The following is a 19,736-nucleotide window of genomic DNA, read 5'->3' as shown; positions in this document are numbered from 1 at the left end:
TAAAACTGACTCTAAATAAGCTATGATTTTGATCATTATTTAATCATTTTTCTTCAATCAAATAAAGATCGAAACATTGAATCATGACTCTCATTATTTGGAGTCAGTTTTATACTAACATAATCAGTGCGTTTATTGGTAAATGGAAACAGGGTGTGGCAGATAAACTGGAGTTTATTATATTTATTATACAATGATAATTTCTTACTTGAGTCCACGATCTTCTTCTCCATAATGGTCAAGGTAAACAGATGACCAAGTACAGGACCGATTGCCTCGATATATCATTATATTTGAGGAGTCAATGGAGAGGTATATGGCAGTACCAGATCCACAGACACCTGCATGCTGAAACAAAACACACAAAATACAGAACATACTGCAACCAATCAAGACATCAATGGGGCCCCTGGTTTTGGAACCCTAAATGGCCCTCCAATGCTGGAGGCCTCATTCATTTTTGGCCTTTTTCTACATATTTTAATTCCTGTTTTTTTCCTCTGGGCACTGCTCATGGGCCCTATAAGCTCCAGGGCCCCTTGGTTTAGCCAGTGAGCCACTGGTTGTATGCAACCAATCGTAATACCAATTCTACAATTCATATCAATTTTAAAATATTGTTAGATCAGTGACTTGAGTAACCTCTAGTTAGAGATCAAAGATATTAATAGGAAAAAGAAAAACAGCTACATATAAAACCATTAAAATTTAATGAATATTTCATTTGTTAGCCATAACATTAGCAAGGATCTCACTCGCTTCATGGTTCTGGTGGTAGAACAAGTCTTCCCGGATAAGGACTATAAACCGTAGGTCCAGTGTACACATCTAGCTCATGTGCACTCAAGAACAAGGTGTACAGTACATCACAGCCACTGATCATTACTGGGCCCTTTGGGAGATCTGATTTGACTGAAGAGGTCACACAGTATAAATAAAATATTTCAATTCAATTATCTGTTTTGTTCTCGGATTGTTAAATAGAGTAGCAGTCAATCTCAATCATGAAATATTTTCCTCAGTTCACTCAAAAACAGATTTTTCATTTTCATTTAATTAAAAATGTTTATCTAAAAGTTAAACCTTACCAATCCGCCTTCATTCTTGGGCCTCAGCTTGCAGCATGTAGCGTTTAAACTTATGAGGTTGCCGCATACTAGACAAAGTGCTGGACTCTTGAGGGCAGCATAACACAAATTGCACTTTTGCTTGCTGTAGTGTTGAAACAATTTGCTGAAGTCATGAGGAAGGTGGATGAGATGTGGTACAGAGTAGTTAGCATGATTTAATGCCAGTAATTGCTGTAAAATAATTTATTTAACAAAATATATACACAGTATACAAGAATATAAATATAAATCAAAGAGCTGCATAGCCAGGGTAGATAGAAAAAATCAAAATCAAACAAGTTAAATCTGCCTCAATATAAATTTATTAAAACGACATGTTTTGGGCATAGCCCATCATCAGGTCTAGTATACAAAAAGTTGTCTTTCTTATGTAACAGGAAAACCCAGGAAAACCCCAAATTATGGTTTTTCCAAGCCCTCAACTCACAAAATAAAAACAAACCTGAGTTTGTGAAACAGATCGTATTGCTACATTGTCAAGTTCCGTACACCATTTTAAAATGGTTGCCAGGTGACCAGCTTCAACATTGTCATTCCTTACTACGTTTGTTAGCTTCAAATAGTTCAGGAGTGTGTCAAATTCAGATTCTCCTTCCTAAAATATAAATATAAGAACATTATATTAGGTTTTTGATTTTTACTGACAATCTGATAAATTTCCTTTTAAATTATTTTTAATTAGCACATTGGGCCTGTAGATTAGCTTTCACACTAGCCCAAACTCAATTTTACCAGCCATACATAATTTTAAGACAAAGTTTGTTTAATAAATTGTTGTATGTCAGAAATCAATAACAAACATTCTCATAAATAACTGTTATGGAAAAAAATTGACTATCCAAAGTTAGTTGCTTTGAGATTTTACAGACGCACGGTGAGTTTACCGGTCATTGGTCAACGGACTAAATCGGACACTGATACCTTTGAAGCTGGAAGGTCAACACGATACAAATAATGCTGTAGTAAAGATGCTATCTGAATAAAGTTCAATGACCCTTGCTCTACTTCATTCAAGATACTGCCTCTTGTCCACACTGTTGAAGTTATCTGAAAGATGAAATACAACAAGGTTGATTGGAGATACCATTATATCAATTAACACAAAGAAAAAATAGAAAAATCAAATAGTTTTATGTTTTAACTCAACATTAGTTAGGGATTGCGGACACCCATGTGTCATGGCACATTGTTGCCATCGCAACCCCTTGACCGATTGTGTTGAATAAATAAATGAAATGAGAAATGAAAGATCCGTAAACAAGGTTGATTGGAGATACCTAACCCTATATCAACAACACAAAGAAAAAATAAAACAAATTAAAATGTTATGTTTTACCTCAACATCCGTTTTCATGCATGCACTCTCTTGGTATAGTTTACCCCGAATAAAATATCCAATCACAGAACTCAGGATTTTCTCAACAGGGCACACACCACCTGAAACCTGTAAAATACAAAAAGATCATCTGTAAAAATATTATTCCTATTTATTCCATATAGAGCCTATGATCAATTAGTGTCTCGAACCTGTGCCACCGATATTATGACTGTGGTTATGGCCATCAAACCATGAAGTAAATAATTACTCTATGATCAAACAACCTGAAACCTGTAAAATATATTTAAATTTAAATAAATTTATTTATCACTCATCTATTAAAATACAAAAATAGTTCCTATTCACACATTGAGACAGAATCTATGATTGTTCTGTGCTGAAATGGTTGTGGTTATGGTCCATTTAACAACCTACACTTATGAAACATAAATAACGCTCTGTCTAAACCTTATTTGACAATATTGTGATATGCCCATATATGGACACGATGATGTCATATCACTACCACATTTGAGCATATCACTACTATGTTTGGGCACATCAAACTTTTTTTGTCAAACTAGTTTGATAGTGTAGACAGAGCTTAAGATAGAATGAAATGGGTAGATGTTTACAAGAGCAGTTTTCATTATTTGGTACAATCAACAACAAGTAAATGGCATTGAAACCTAAAACAGTTTGTATGACTAAATAGCAGCATAGACAGTGTTCATGTCAGGTGGCAGCAACGTCAGGAAACAGTAGGAAGGAAATAATCATATATATATTTAAATTTCCAAAGTAAAAACAGCTAAATATTAACAAGAATTGTCATCAAAGATCAGAAACAGATTGATTCAATTGGTTAAGGTTATAACAATGCTGCCCTCATATTTAAGAATCTTTAAATCAGAATAAACTATTCTGCATGCTTTTAAAACTAATTTCTACTACAATATCTGAAGTGAACTAATCCTAATTTATTTATATATCTATATTTTAAGTTTACAATTTAATATGTATGTTACTTCAAGTTCCAGCTTCCCTTTTCTTGTAAACAAATGTTAATCTATATATTAAAACATGTTAAATAAAAACAATGGAATTAATGTTCTACCAATTTTAATTAGAAGCAAACTAAATGGAGATTTTTCCCATGTATATTTCTAGATGAGATTTACAACACATGATATCTGAAAGATTTCAGGAAGTCAGTATATTAAAGACAGTACAACTAAAATTACTCATAGAGAATAAGTTGCCTGGCCGGAAGAGAATTTAACGATGATGATAGAACCCGTAGCCAGGATTTTTACAGGGGGGTTCGTTTTTGCACAAAAGAAGCAAAAATCATCATAAAGCTCTGTCTACTCTGTCTACAAATATGGTAGTGATATGATGTCATCGTGTCCATATATGGGCACATCACATTTTTGTTGTCACAAAGCTACGCTAGTTAGGCTTATTTACCATTACTTCCAATACAGGTCTCTAGATGGAAAGGGGACCTCAGGCAAAAAAAAAAGAAAGAAAAGGGGGAGGGGTAGGCTTGTTCGTATGTGTTTTAAGCATGTCGATACATTTCTTGAATGTTTATTAGTTTCTTTCGGATCACACAAATAAGCATGCATACTAACTATATTGGTACTAAAGGTACTAAATACTTGTACTAAACGCACAAGTATAAATCCATGCTCCATACAGTATAGTAGTATGTAGGTCTCTATGTGTGTGTGACCTGATCATCAACATAACAATTAATGAATTAATACAAGCAATTATACAAAGTCTATACATACCCTAAAGCATAAATCCAAATACTTAACTTCTTATCTTAATTACATTAATTAGACTATCTATAAAAACGATTTTTACAGATTGGAATTTAAGATATGTTATCCAGGTGTCCCAGGTGACAGGATGTAAATTGCATGTTCAAGTTCAATGTAGACTAGCACACAAAGTATTAACGATTAGTACAATTATATTGAATTTATATAGTATCCTCCAATGGGGAAGTTTGATAACAAAAAACCCACAGAAAAATATACCTCGGAGCAAAATGAATTTAATCAGTAAAAATAAAATGAATCCTGATAGTTCACTTAATATTATGAGGGAAATAAAGATTTTGGACTTAATGATTCATAATTAGTTGAGATCTTGAAATCATGTTGAGTATTGAGTTGTATTTGCCTTATACCCAAAGGATAAATGTAGTTGCGGCAAAAAAAGACACATTTTACTATGATTTTTTCACGCTTTTACAAGAAACAGTTATAATTCAAACGAAAAAAAAAAGGTAAATATTACAGAAAGAAATATAAACAAAGCAATTCTATGATACTATATTTATTAAATTGCTCTTGATCATATTGCACTATAGATACGAAAAAATATGAGAAAAACAATGAATATTTTTTAAGTTAATATGAATAAAAGTAGTGGTGAACGCCACAAAAGAGAAAAAAAAACCAAACCAACAAGATGTACAACATTGGGTGTTCTCTAAACCTCTATCTACGCTATCAAACTTTATGTGACAACAAAATGTGATGTGGCCATATATGGACATGATGATGTCATATCACTACCATATTTTGGGCATATCACTACCATATTTGGGCACATCACACCTTTTTTGTCACATAAAGTTTGATAGCGTTAATACATTTATGTAGTACTTCTCAATTTTGAGTCTACATCCAATGGTGTGAAAATAGTAAGATTTTTTCACTGTAATTCATGTGTGATTTTTTATTATTTTAATTTCTGTAGAACAAGAACTAAACGAAAAAGATGTACAACACTCTGGGTGTTCTAATACATCTATGTAGTACTTCTCAATTTTGAGTCTACATCCAATAGTGTGCAAATAGTCTGATTTTTTCACTGTAATTCATGTGTGCTTTTTTATTATTTTAATTACTGTAGAACTAAATATAATAGTACTTCACTTTCACGAGATAAAGACGTTTATCTTTATGAACATAAAAGTATTATCACTAAATTTAAATCCATTCTGTCAACATGAAGAATATTCTGCAAACTACCTATTTTTAAATACCTGTTTTTGCTGGATGTTTTTTACATGGTGAGTTACTGGCACATGAAAGGATGTGCGTAGGGCCTTCTGAATATTAGTAACAATTGACGTCAACTACATCATCTATACATTCAATTATATATATAAAAAAAGTATAAACCTAATTCAAAATTGAGTCAAAAGTTATATTTATTTCTCTTGTAAATTCATGATATAAATAAAGTACAATCATTTGGTAACAAAAATGGGTAAAATCTAGGCAGCCTATGAACTGAAAAAGACAACACGGAACAATACGGAACAACACGGGACAACACGGGACAATACGGGACAACACGGGACAATACGGAACCGGACAGGACAAACAACTGTCAGAAAACTTATCATTTTACAGAACCAAAGGAGTAAAATATAAAATACCTATTTTTTTTTTTATTACCTTCAAGAAAAACAAAGTCATTATGAACAGTATGGGGTTATTAAATGGATTAAAATTGATACTATAATTGTAAATATTATTTAAGCCCTGAAGTTCTCCTTGTGGTCCTAACGACCTTTGAAGAGTAAGAGGGTAGTTTTAAATTAAGTACCATAGAATTTAAAATTTCAAAGGAAGAAAATAAGTTCAGAACAAGTTAATAGATTAATTCAATAATTAGATTGTTGATTGAAGGTTGTGATTAAACTGAAAATAGTTGTTTAGAAAAAACATTAAGAATTACTGTACTTTCACTTTTCAGCTTCTCATATAATTGTAAGTTTCATGCCTGTCTTCATAGTTTCTAAAATACTTGTTTATTTGGTTTCCACACAAAATTTTATATAATAATAAATAATTATCAATATATTATTAAATTCCTTTATTTATTTATTTATGACCATATGCTTCACCGTTGGAATGGGGGAAAACTTTTTTCTCTATAGGAGTTAAATTGAGTTACATTGTTGAAACGCACAAATTAAATCACATATTCTTCCATTGTTATCAAGGAAGTAAATCAGAGTTAATGTATGTAAAGAATAAGATAGTTATTTCTGACCACACTACCACTAAAGTTTGGTTTCTACTTGAGATGACGTAGATGCAAGCAAGTGCATTGACCAATGACAAGCGACAGTTTTACTAATCCATCGCTTGTGATTGGTCAAATCACTTACGTCATTGCGTTGCATCCCTAGTGGAAACCAAGCTTTAAGTCAGTTGTAAGTAACTTAGACATTATTTGGATCAGCTTAACATAATTGAAAGACAATGTACACATTATGACATTCTTTTGTTTGATGATGTTTGACTCAAATTACCTTGATTAATGACATTGAATTCTGCTGATGTAATGTACCAAAGGTCAATGTAACATACAATGTCAATTCACCTCATCAAGGCTAACGATTTGACTAAGGGCCTTTTTCTGCTGCATAATGCCAAATAACTAATAATTGATTAAGAAGCGCTCAAAGGGTCAAGACGCCGCTATGGTAGTCAACTCAACATGTCACAATGATACTCTCCATTGCTGCTAAAGTCGAACAGCATAAACCGGTTTACAACTGTGAAAATGTCACTTAACAGGTTATTTAATTAAATTTTTTTTTGTAAAATTAAAATCCAGGTCAGCCCTTTACTTGCGTGGTATTTCCAGGCCGCAATAGCGGTATATTGCATCTAAATATATAAGTCAATATTTTGTAGAAGTTATTTCCACAAACTTTTTAGGAGAGAGCTTACACCTATCAGCCACCGAAATAAAATAAAATGGCAGTATGGTAGTTACAACAATTAATTGTTTCAGTATATTCTCAATGTATCATAAAAGACAATAAAATATATTTACTTTTCTAAAGCAAAATAATTTTAATTGTATTTCTTTTTGGGAATTCTACAATTCTGAACACAGAGGAATTTGTTCAAAATTAGAACAGAAAAAGTGATTGAATTAATTAAATAAGATTTTCAGATTAAATCTAAAAATTGTAAAAGCACGTTTGTAGTTTGCACAATCAGTTTATAACATACGTTGTCACGGTAATAAGGGGAGGAAAGAAAACACATCGAGGGGGTTTAACAGGGCTTTATTACGAATGATTAAATAATTCCTTACGACAGAAAGTGGGATGGTTGCCATGGAGGCGATGAGAACGACAACAGCTACAGGATTAATTTAATTAATAAAAAAATAATTTATCATGTTATTTATTTGAGTTAATTTAATACAAATAACGAAAGTTATTACAAAAATAAATAAAAATTGCATTCATTGGATTTCTTGAGATAAATGTTCATCTACCTGTGAGGAAAACTTCGCCAAGAGTGACTCTTAAAAAAGTCTTTCTGAGAGACAGACGAAAAATAAAAGGATTAAAAACAAAAATAAATTTTTAGGTACCATTTGTTTGGTGCCCTAAATTGTGGTATGAACTGGTACCACTTGCAAATATAACAAGTTTTCTTGATAAAATAAGATATTAAGCAATAGTTATTGAAAGTATTTTAAGTTGCATTGAACTCCTTTGTGCTTTAAACTTTGCGAATGAAGCTGTTTGCAACAACTCAACAATTATTAACAATTAATACTCTCTGGTCAAAGGATAATTCCGACCAACAGGCCTGTGAAAAATATTCGTTTGCGGTTTCAGAAGTCAACTGATGAAAGAAATAAACTTCCTAATAATGTGCTATTCCTGTCTGGTAGTCTAGGTCTTAGTTCTTAACTCGCTGTTTCTAATTTATAACTACAATTGAGAAATATAAAACAATAAGCTGTTATCCAAAACAGATGAAACTGAGAACGTTTATCGTTCTCAACATATGGTAATTGTCTCAACTCAAGAATCAACACATATTCTATGAAGATAAACAGTATTTAAAGGACTGAGATAAAGCTACTTATAAAATTAAAATAAAGAAATCCAGATAAAATACCTTTCTTTATAGTGTTTAGATGCCTCATGCAAACTCTCACAACAAATATAAAACAGTTCTAGTAAAGTTTAAAATAAAATCTATTCTAGTCCGTGCAAAAAAGGAGGTATAGTTGTAAAACTTGTTTTATATTTATTGTATAGTAATCAGGTTTTAGTGGGCAATACAATTTATATAGATATTCTTGATGTTCACAAAGACATGAGTATATAAATTATATTTAAGCAAAAATCAAAATGTAATCAATTCATAATAATCCATTTGAAAGTCAAAATATTAATCGAAATTTGTAGATAAAAGTTGCATAAATATCTACATGGTTGAGGGCAGTGTACCTGATATCTACATGGTTGAGGTCAGTGTATCTGTGAATAGGGTGAGTCAGAGAGACGCGTTATTTGGTTTCCGTGAAGTCGTGAAATCTGATGTTTCAAATTGCAGATTAATACTTTTAAGGAACAAAACTGAAGACACAAGCAACAAATACTAATCGTGCCTCATTAATTTAACTAATTAAAAATACTATTTTATTTGTATGTGGTTTTTAGGGGAAAGTTTAGATTGAACAAAACAGGCCCATGGATGAGTTGAAGGTCATACCAAAGACAGGTGTCAGTCAAGGTCAATTAGGCTCTTTTATTGACCTATATTTGTAATGTTAAAACATTGGTAATTAAAATAGGCCTATATGCTTAAAAGTCAATATCAATTTTTGTGAGTTAATCAAGTTTAATCTTTTCAGTATGTGATCACTGGTAAATATCATTAATTTTAAACAAATATTACGAAAAAACAACCCTCTAAAATGACCTAAATTCTGATATCAATCAACCTCAATTACATTTTCATTTTCTTCTTTTTTCCATTATTATTTCCTGTCTTTATTATTAATTTCCTGCTACCTCTTTTCATCTTTTCCCTCAGTGCGTACCTCGACCACGGCAATTTATACCTCCTGCCCTCTATACTCTAATCACTCATTGATTGTCGTAAAATCAATTTAAAAAGTAGTGAGGTATCATTTGCGTAATTTTAGTAATAGTCACTAGTAAATGATAGAACAACTTACTCAACTAAATCAGGTGACATTGTAACGTCGTCATCACCTTCATAAATACACAAAGAATCTAAATATTGTACATTTAATTAAAACTAATTACTTTTTCTAATTGGCCAAATCATTGAAACAAAAGTGAGTAGTCACTAAATTAAAGTTACTTGCCAACATAAAAAAACACAACTCCATCCGATAGTAATAATATAATCAAATTGACAACATCTAAATTGTTTTTTACCATAAAAAAAACCATTTGACTTCTCATCAAAAAAATGTAATGGTGTATAAGACTGTATGAAAAAAACCAGTAGCAGAGACTTCTCTGAAATCTTACTAAATACTTTACAATGAATCAGAAAGAACCTTGGTACATGTGAGCTATTTATCTGTAAATAACTGTATAAGATCTTGTAACAAGGTACGAAGACTGACGTCTCAAAGCTAGGCTAGTGACTGATTCAACAGGAAGCAAAGTGGCCCCTCTGGGGATTCATAATCAGATCTCTCCCCTAGAAATTACGATCATTGCGCTACCTATTCTAGGCCTTCAATTCACTCATTCATATGATGACATCATCGTGTCTACAAGTGATCGGTTTTGTCAGGTTTATAGTGAAATTACATTTTGGATTTTTAGTCATTCTTTAGTCTGCCACCATTCTAAGAACACAGTCTGAATTCTTCCCAGCAATCGGGGGATATGTCCGCGGCAGGACACTCATTATGGATAACCAACAGAGTGATGAAACGGGTTTTACCATACTTTCATTCTAAAGGTTTGGCTTATTGACAAAGAAACTGTCACAGTACGTACATTAAGTTAAATTGAAAGTGTCGCTTTGCATTTTGTAAAGATCATATGTGTTTGAACATTTGACCAGATGGCATTCACTCCAGAAGAATTTCAGAAGATCGAGGGGTTTTTTGGAAGTACACAACCCCGCATTGGATCACGAATCCGCAGCGGTAATAAATGTATTCGACATTCAATTGACAGCATTTACAGTTTAAGTACGTACGATACTGAATATGAAACACTGTCTCAACTGTTAGATTCATCTAGTCGCAGAGCTGGCCAAATTTTCAACGATAAGTTTACTGTGATTGATTCCGTGCTAAAACTATCTCTGATGCGCAGATTGCGCTCACTGGTGAAATTCTCAAACGCAAGCTTCACGTCAAGTAAATTTACAAGCGATAGTGGATTTGAAACTGCTTGTTCTCATTGCGTTTCTCCAAATTACAGCGAGGCAGCTGATTCGGATGGTGATACATCTGCCAACTTAAACGATTTACTAGCGAGTAACGAGTTTAACGGGTACGACTTATGTGAGGAGGTGAAACAGCACGATTACGAGACAACTGACGAGTGTCCCGTTGAGAACATTTACCAAGATCCCGACCTCTTAATGGCAGGAATGGATGAATCAAACGTATACCAGGATCTAAATGACGTTGATTTTGAAATAACTCAGTCGGGAGATTCAACAAATCCGATGTGTTTTTATCAAAATTCAAACAGTGTTCACAAATCAATGTTGTTTGACGAATCAGGTGAATCGATGACATCATTTTCCAGCACCGCATCTGGAAACAATGGCTTGTTGGACTCAATAACACAAGCGTACATGATGTGTACCTTACACAAAAATCAAGCACTGACATTATTCTGCAGCAGTCATAACTGCCGTGTAGCCGCTTGCGGTGTTTGCGCGGTAGAATTCCATAAAGGATCTCACCACAAACTTATTGCTATCTCACAAATTCCGAAAGTTCAGAATGAAGAAGATATTGAACATCTTACGCATAAGATTAAAGACAGAAGGAATTTTATTCAACAAAGTTTACGAAAGATGGACACGAAAGGAAAACAATTGAACACAAACTTGACGATTATTCAGAAAGAAGTCATGAAAACATTTCAAAATTGTCGGGATGTTATCGACCAACGAGAACAAGAAATGCTAACAGAGGTCAGTATGTCATACAGGGATTTACGCAGTAAAATATTTGATAAACGCAACGAGATGAAAAAGAGTTTAGTTTTGCTAGATGAAAGAGCACCAGAAAGATCGCGGACTCTCGGACAAACTAAGCAATCAAGATCAAAAAGCCAACGAATGCGTAATACACTCAATGAACTGAGCATGCTCGAACAAAAGGAAAAGAAAGAGAAGATTGGTGTACTGGGATATATCCGCAATATGAATGTGTTTACAAATGCATTGAAGGATTTGGGTAACGTTGTTGTTCTGAATCGCAAACCTACTATGTTTATTATTGACAAAGGATTAGCTTTACAAGGATGGTTGTTTAAATTTAAGTTTGAGTTGGTCAACACAGATGGACATCCAGTTAGTGAACTGTTAACTGTAGCTCTTGCGGGACCAACTGGTCAGTCACTTCCTACAGAACTAATTGATAACAAAGATGGTACGCATACCATCTCATTCACACCACAAACACTGGGCACGTACAAACTTAACCCAACAGTGTTTGGACATTCACTGTTTGATAAACCTATCGATATTCCAGTATGGGTACCAACGCTGGTACCAGAACACCATGGTAGCACACGACCGTACCGAGTAAAGGTTGTTGCAATGGACGTTGACGGTTGTGCGCAGATGTTTCCGCCTAATCTACCATTTGTTGCTCAGTTTTATCGGAATCAGGTTGAAGAGGTCTATTGCAATTTATCGTACTCCGAGGGAAAATACTGCGTTACGTACAGCTTGCGTAAACAGGGAGATTATCGCATGAATATATTACTGAATGATCAACATATTATGTACAGCCCTATGCATGTTACCTATCAAACCAGACCAATAAACAAGGCTACGATCCACAGTGAAAGAAAATCACAGAAAAAAAAGAATGACCGTTGAAAATCTGATGAAGTTGTTTTGTGCATAAACTTGTTATTTTGCTTTTTATTAAATTCTGAGCAAATAATGGTCTAATTTACATGCTTTTTACTGCAAAATAAAATTACTTAACAGTAAAAAATAACATTTTGTATGTACTGTAATAAACATAGACCAAAGTTGACTGCAGGCGCGGATTTAGGCGGGGGCTAAACAGGCTTTAGCTCCCCACCCCACCCTAAAAGAAAAAACAGTCATGTCTTTTTCAATTAAAATAATGACTTTTTTTTTCATTTATGAAATATTTAGCCCCCCTAATCTATAATGCTCGATCCGCCCCTGTACTGTACAACTAAAACTCATAGATTGATTTTTAATTGAGACCAAAAACACAGTAAACTTTTATTCAAATTGTACCTGTGGAATAAAGGCCAAAAATAACTAAGGTTTTAATAACTGGTATTTATCTGCTTTAAATGTTCATTTTTAGTTATAATTATGATTTTAATCAGGTAATTTTACATCGGCAACAGCTGATACTGTTTTACAATTTATTTTTTATCATAACGACATGCTAGTAAATTTTGTAATTCTTGTTGGCATTTGGAAATTAGTGTCCAAAATTGTCAAAATATGCGATATTAAATTAGCCAGATTCACCAACTATAATGAACAGTTTCACTTTATGAAAACAATCACTGAATTGCAAAGTCAATTATAATTGGAAAAAGTGTCACTTGAGAATTCATATTAGACATCACATAGAGTTTCATCTTGTAAATTGTGTCAAAGTTAACAAATACTACATTCATGTTTCTCATTGTATTCATAAATATTTAAATAATTTTTAAAATATGAACCAAAATATGTACTTTGTGGATAAACCACAATGTGTCTATTTTTAAATCAATGGATCACATTACTATAATTATATATTTATCTTTTTGAATGTGGTGGCTTCTCGTTATGGCTCTGTATTGAAGTAAAATTTCATATTATATAATAAAGTTAAGAAATTAAACTAAATGCATTATAGTCTGTGATATTACTGTCTCAAAGTTTAATAAGATTGTTGAATTTACAGAATCAAGTGAGAAGGAGAGGTGCAAACACTCGCTCATTCCATAATAGAGCATCACATGTGTTTCAAATTATTGCCTAGTATCATAACCTTAATCTAACCTTATATGATACAGGCATCACATGTGATACACATGGTATCCTATATTGTGGAAATTTCTTATGATACTGTGCAAATATTGTCGTATTTGGAGATACAGAACTGAAAATCTGGTAAAGAACTGTTTTTTTTGGCCGGTCAGTGGGTCATTAAACTCTAAAAGGATTGGTCAAACATCTTTCAGCACCGCACTCCCACACCCCTGGATTCATCTGCACTTACATGAGAAGATAATCACATTCCAACAGACAAAATGACTACAACAAATTCAATAGATTGACAAGCTTCCGAAGTAAAATTAGGAAACTTTTCAAAATAGAAGCCTTAATTGATCAATCGTCAAAATTTGAAAGTATAAAATCTTTCCTGTCAAGATTGTATTTAAAATTGCTTGAAGGTAAAAACTCATTATCAGCTGTTTACGAGAATATTAGAAATATTAATTATCTTCCAGAAATAAATTCTGATTGATATTTTGTAAATGAAATTAATCATACTGTATACACTTTTAAAATATTGACTATTTAAGAGATTTAATTTTAGGGAAGTTGCAAGGTATATGAAACGGATGCGATAATGATGGATAGAGTGAAAGAAAAAACAAATAAAGAGAATAGGAAGGACGTGAGTAGCAGAATTAAAAGAGGGATTTAAAAGTGGAATACAGTGGGAAAAGGAGGTAGTTAATAAATAAAAGTGGAATATCATCTAGGATGTAATGAAGACAAGAAATAGAGTGAACAAAACAAGGAGGAAGTTGTACTAGGGTTTAGAATGCTAGACATGGTTGAAAGAAAAAAATCACACCATAAGACCATTTCTATTTTTTTTTTAAACTTCATTTACAGAGGACAATTCCCTCCCATCTAAACTCATAAGTTTAAAAAGCCAGCTGATATCAAGGGGCTATCTGATATCAAGGGGCTAGCTGATATCAAGGGGCCAGCTGATATGGCTCTCCAATATAAGCAAATACGAACCTAATAATTAAAGGTAGAATAATATTAAAAGAAAAATAATAGATAAATAAATCGATAAAAAATATATCAAAATTCTACAGTGTAACAATAACATCAGTATGAAGTAAACATAAAATAATGTAAGTAATTTAATGTAATTAATTGAAATAACGTCTTAATAACTAGGTATTTAATTAATTAAATCATTTAAGTTTATTTATTGCTGAATGATGAGTTTTAAATTGGTTTAGTCTTTAATGGTGTTTATGATAGTGTTCTCACAATTTGTATGTTAATATAATAATCTAATTAAAAGTAAGTTAATGGTGATGTATTGATGAAGTCTTGTACATGTCTTTATTACCAAACATCTTATCATTTATCAACAAGACATGCTTAATAAGATTATAATAATCCCGTTCTCACCTTGATCAATTTATTTAATCTTGTAATGATCCAGCAGGTATGTGCTTTACTTCCTATGGAAGGGTTGTTGGTTCAAGTCTGTCTTAGGGTCAAGGGTATTGGTATACAAGACAGGATATGAACAAACTAGCATTTGCCATTGACAATATTAAGCTAAATATACCGCCTGTTTTATAGATATTACAATCTAATTCTAAACAATTATAAATGGATGGAGACATAAGCATAGACTTAAGCATCAGAAAACGTCTTACCCGAATGCTAAAGTACAGGTCACAGGGGCTAGCACACGGGATGAAATTGTATACACGAGGGACACTTTAATTTACAAAAGTAGTGAAAACAGGAAAGTACCCTTTTCTTGTTAGGCATCAGTATGTATGGAGCCTTACTCAAAAAAAAATTATTACAAAATGCTATTCACCTCCCAATGGCATGTTTTGAAATTATTCCCTCAAAGTGAATTTCATTCAACAACAAATATTTTCTAGTTTTTCTCCTTCTTTATTAAGTAAAAGAAAAGGTTGTAGCGTTATAAACGAACAGTAAGTATTCAAAGTAGATGCAGCTAATATTACAATGGAATCTTATGGAGAAACTTAGGTTAGTCCTATAGTTTGGTACAACTAGAGGGTGGGAATCCAGAAGTGACTACGAAGCAAATCTGTTTAAACCGTGTGTCAACGAAATTTAAAGATTGTTTTAAACTATTCATGATGTTTGAAAACAATAATAGATTGCTGTAGTCCATGTATCCTCAACGGTTATTTCCCAAAAAGTTTTTGCATTGTGTCCACCTGACCTGAATTAAGTATAATTTATATATACTTAATTGGATACTACTAAATAAAATGTTACCTTTCTTTGGCCTCACTACCTTTCATAATCAGCCAAAAAAGACGTGGAAACGGAACGCCGAGTACCATTCTTTAATCAGTCTAGCCAACAACATTATGATAACTCAAACTGAAAATCTTAAATTTAATTTAATTAACATTTCGAATTAACCTCAGTTTTAAGTAGAATGTAAATAGAGGAATGAATTCATAGGATGTTTTATTCGATTCTGACTCAAGTAGGCCATGCTCACAATGATATGACACAAATAATTCAATTCAATTTAAATAACATTTAATAATTTAAAAGTTATTTATATTCGAGTGTGAGGGTTGAAGTGAACAGGGTCTGTTCCTGCTGTTTATTATTAAAAAGTTTTTTAAATGTCCTAAATTTTTAAATGAGTAATATTTTACAGCATCTGTCAATCATATGCGGATACAATGAACACTAATTTTATATTTCTAGTGTGCCAGGCTTATCAAGGATTCTATGCACTTTTAATTGTTTTCTGTTTAAACTAAATGTGATAATCACATCACATTAATTGTCAGAAATTAACTTGTAAGGAAAATAAATAATTAAGTTGTCATTAGTATTTGAGTAAAGACTTAGTAGTCAAGGTTACTTAGCATTGTGATTCTAAGTATATGAACATTAATATAAGAATATTGATAATATTACTTTTCACATGTATTTTCAGGTTGGGGAGTCATATCCCTTTGATTGTAATCTGTATCAGCTGTTTCTCAACTACCTTGGTTAAGCCATAGCGTTTGAATCTTTACACCCCATTCACATTGCATACCAAAACTCCAGACTTTACTACTCCGGTAAACACATCAAACAAAATGTAGATGTTGGTACCCCTATGTGTGTGAATTAGACTTATCAACGGAGATGGACAAAGATGAACACTAAAGAAAGTGTTAATTTATTGTAATCTAAAATCTTAAAGAGACGGTAGGAACTCTAGGTCAAAAGTTCATCTTTTCTTGAATCAATTTAATTTAGTTTTGTCATTATCTTTGTCATTATCTTCACCTGACTCATCTTGTCATTTTTAACATGAAATAAAGTATTTCTATATCAGCTTTACATAGTAATCACCTGATTCTCAGTACTGTATCTCTACATATGGCATTAATAGGTGATACAGGTATCACATGTGATACATATGTGACACTTTATTACAGAATTTGCCTAGAACACAGTACAAATTATAAATAAGTACAGAGAATCAGCTATACACATGGCATTCGGTACAATATGATACAATATTATTGTCATTTTAACGACGAGGTACAAATGACATTTGGTTGGTTGGTTTACATTCTGATTTACATACAATACCAGTATCATTGGCAAATGCAGTGTATCACATGGTGGTGCCTGCATTGGTGTATGTTAATGTTAGGGCTATGGCCTATAAATAATACATATATAATGGCCTATATGTATCACATGTGATACAGTATTTTAGAATTTGAATAGAACACAGTACAATAGTAAATTGTATATTTCTGAAATTCAATCTTTTTTCTACTAAATGACAGAAGTGTGTTGATAAACTAGTGAAAAGTACACCTAATTAAATATGAATTAATTTTTAGGAGTTGCAAGTCATATTACTGTCTATTAAATAATTATATTTCATGGTTAAACAAATTGCCATCGTGATAAATATTAAATGATCATAATTATATTTAATAAATGTCCTTGTAAATGGCTTTAAGATGACCATTGTGAGAGCAGTTGCTGCCGTAATTATGATTAAAAGTTTGAAGTCAAAATTTTGTAAATAAAATAAGGGTTATGGTCTTTGTCTAAGACTTGAGTGATAATTGTTGCCGCAATAATTGTCTTTGTTTAATATTTAAAATATTGATGAATAAGTTATTAAATTTATGGAAATAAATGGTGGTACAGCATCAAACAAAAAATCTGACTAAAAAACTGAGGAATCTCACTTTTTAAAGTAGTAATGGAAACAGTATACCGTACATCGTGATCAATATTTTAATAAATTTAAAAAGAGTAAAAACAAAGAAGATCATGATATGTATTGTAAATTAAGAAACAAGGTCAAGCGCAATGTTAAAAAAGCTAAATCAACATATTTTCGAAATAAAATAATTGAAAATAAAAACAATCCAAAGAAATTATGGCAACATCTTAAGAAATTAGGATATAGTGAAAAGACGTCTGAACAAGCTAAAGTTGTTTTGGAAATAAACGAATCAAAAATTTACAATCCACAAGAGGTTGCTACACATTTTAATAATCATTTTACCAATGTAGCAAGATATCTTGTTGATAAACTTCCACCCATGAGTAACATGTTTAACTATGGTTCCAAAATTGTAAAAGACTTTTATTCTTCAAAAGTTACAACTCTTTTTAGCCTTAAACCTGTGTCAGAAGAATTCATTCTTAAACAACTTGAAAGTCTTGACCCTACGAAAAGTACAGGTCTCGATGGGCTACCAGCTAAATTCCTTAAAGATGGCGCCGGTGTACTGGCTTCCCCTTTAACGTATTTTATCAATTTGTCAATTAATACTGGAGTTGTTCCGAGTGATTTTAAAATAGCTAAAGTCATCCCACTGTATAAAAAAAAATGTCGTAAAAATCCAGAAAACTATAGACCCATCAGCGTCTTAAGTGTTGTCTCAAAAATTCTCGAAAGGTCGGTTCATGTTCAGTTAGAACAGTACCTTGTGGAAAATGACCTTATTTATCAATATCAGTCAGGTTTTCGGCAATTTCATTCTACCGAAAGTACTTTAATTAATCTATTAGACACAATTAAATTAAATAACTCCGAAGGTACACATACTGGTATGGTACTTATAGATTTATGTAAGGCATTCGACACTGTCGATCATGATATATTGTGTGAAAAACTGTTGTTAATGGGCATCACCTCATTAGACTGGTTTCGTTCATATTTGTCAAACAGAAGCCAAATTGTTAAAATCGAAGACTCCTTATCCGTTCCCATGGATATTTCATGTGGAGTTCCACAGGGTAGCATATTGGGTCCTTTGCTTTTTTTATGTTTTATAAACGATATGGTTGTAAGTATCGACCCTGAATGCAAATTGCTGTTATATGCTGATGACAGTGCAATTGTTTTTTGGCACAAAGATCCGACTGTCGTCGCTGATAAACTTAGTAAAGCTCTTGATTCATGTAGAGTATGGCTTGTCGATAACAAACTATCTATCAATATCAGTAAAACTGAATCTATCATCTTTTGTACCCAAAAAAGGCTTCAACGTTTACGATCTTTCAATATTATTTCTCATGGCCTTACTTTAACGGGTTCAAAATCAGTAAAATATTTAGGTATACAGTAGAACTTGATAGTTCTGCCTCTTGTAACAACATCGCCAAAAGTGTAATAAAAAAGGCGAATAGTAGATTAAGGTATTTATATCGTCAGGCTAGTTGCTTGGACAAAAATACGAAAAAACTGTTATGCTCTGCCTTAATTCAATGCTTGTTTGATTATTGTGCTTCGACTTGGTATGAAGGTATTGACAAAGTTTTGAAGCAAAAACTACAGACCACTCAGAACAAATTTGTACGTTTTATTTACGGTTTCGGACCACGATCTCATATTGGTCAGAAGGAGTTATCAGACATTGGCTTGCTTAAGGTGGAAAGTAGAGTAAGATTTCTCAGGCTTTGTAATGTTCATAAAATTGTCAATAACAATGCAGCTCCATATCTATCTGAACATTTCTCACGGACATCCACAATCCACACACATAACACACGCCAACGTAATGTTAATCTGGTTTTACCTCTACTTAAAGGAAACAAACAGTCTCATTCTACTTTTTTCTTCTCTGCTATCAAAGACTGGAACGCTCTTCCATCTAACTTAAAATTAATTTCCAACATAACTACCTTCAAATCTCATATTAAAAAACATTTTGAACGCAATATTTAATATTTATAACAATTTTGATAACTATATGGTCTTGA

At 32.4% G+C, this 19,736-nt stretch overlaps 1 protein-coding gene across 1 annotated transcript in view; it reads right to left on the bottom strand.

Annotated features, from left to right (window-relative positions):
* Positions 1 to 19,736, bottom strand: part of LOC144841269 (E3 ubiquitin-protein ligase UBR3-like) — a 45,925-nt gene that overhangs the window by 986 nt on the left and 25,203 nt on the right. Inside the window, exons 25-29 of the mRNA XM_078697531.1 lie at positions 2,467 to 2,574; positions 2,052 to 2,177; positions 1,573 to 1,725; positions 1,089 to 1,301; positions 209 to 348 (exon numbers count right to left, since the gene is read on the bottom strand). Coding sequence (XP_078553657.1) covers positions 209 to 348; positions 1,089 to 1,301; positions 1,573 to 1,725; positions 2,052 to 2,177; positions 2,467 to 2,574 — 740 coding nt within the window. The remainder of the gene's footprint in view (positions 1 to 208; positions 349 to 1,088; positions 1,302 to 1,572; positions 1,726 to 2,051; positions 2,178 to 2,466; positions 2,575 to 19,736) is intronic.

The sequence above is a fragment of the Antedon bifida genome, chromosome 4 (assembly GCF_963402885.1).
Source record: "Antedon bifida chromosome 4, ecAntBifi1.1, whole genome shotgun sequence".
NCBI classification, from domain to species: Eukaryota; Metazoa; Echinodermata; class Crinoidea; order Comatulida; family Antedonidae; genus Antedon; species Antedon bifida.
Note: the sequence above shows the minus strand (reverse complement) of the source record. Positions and strands in the feature narration are given on the sequence as shown.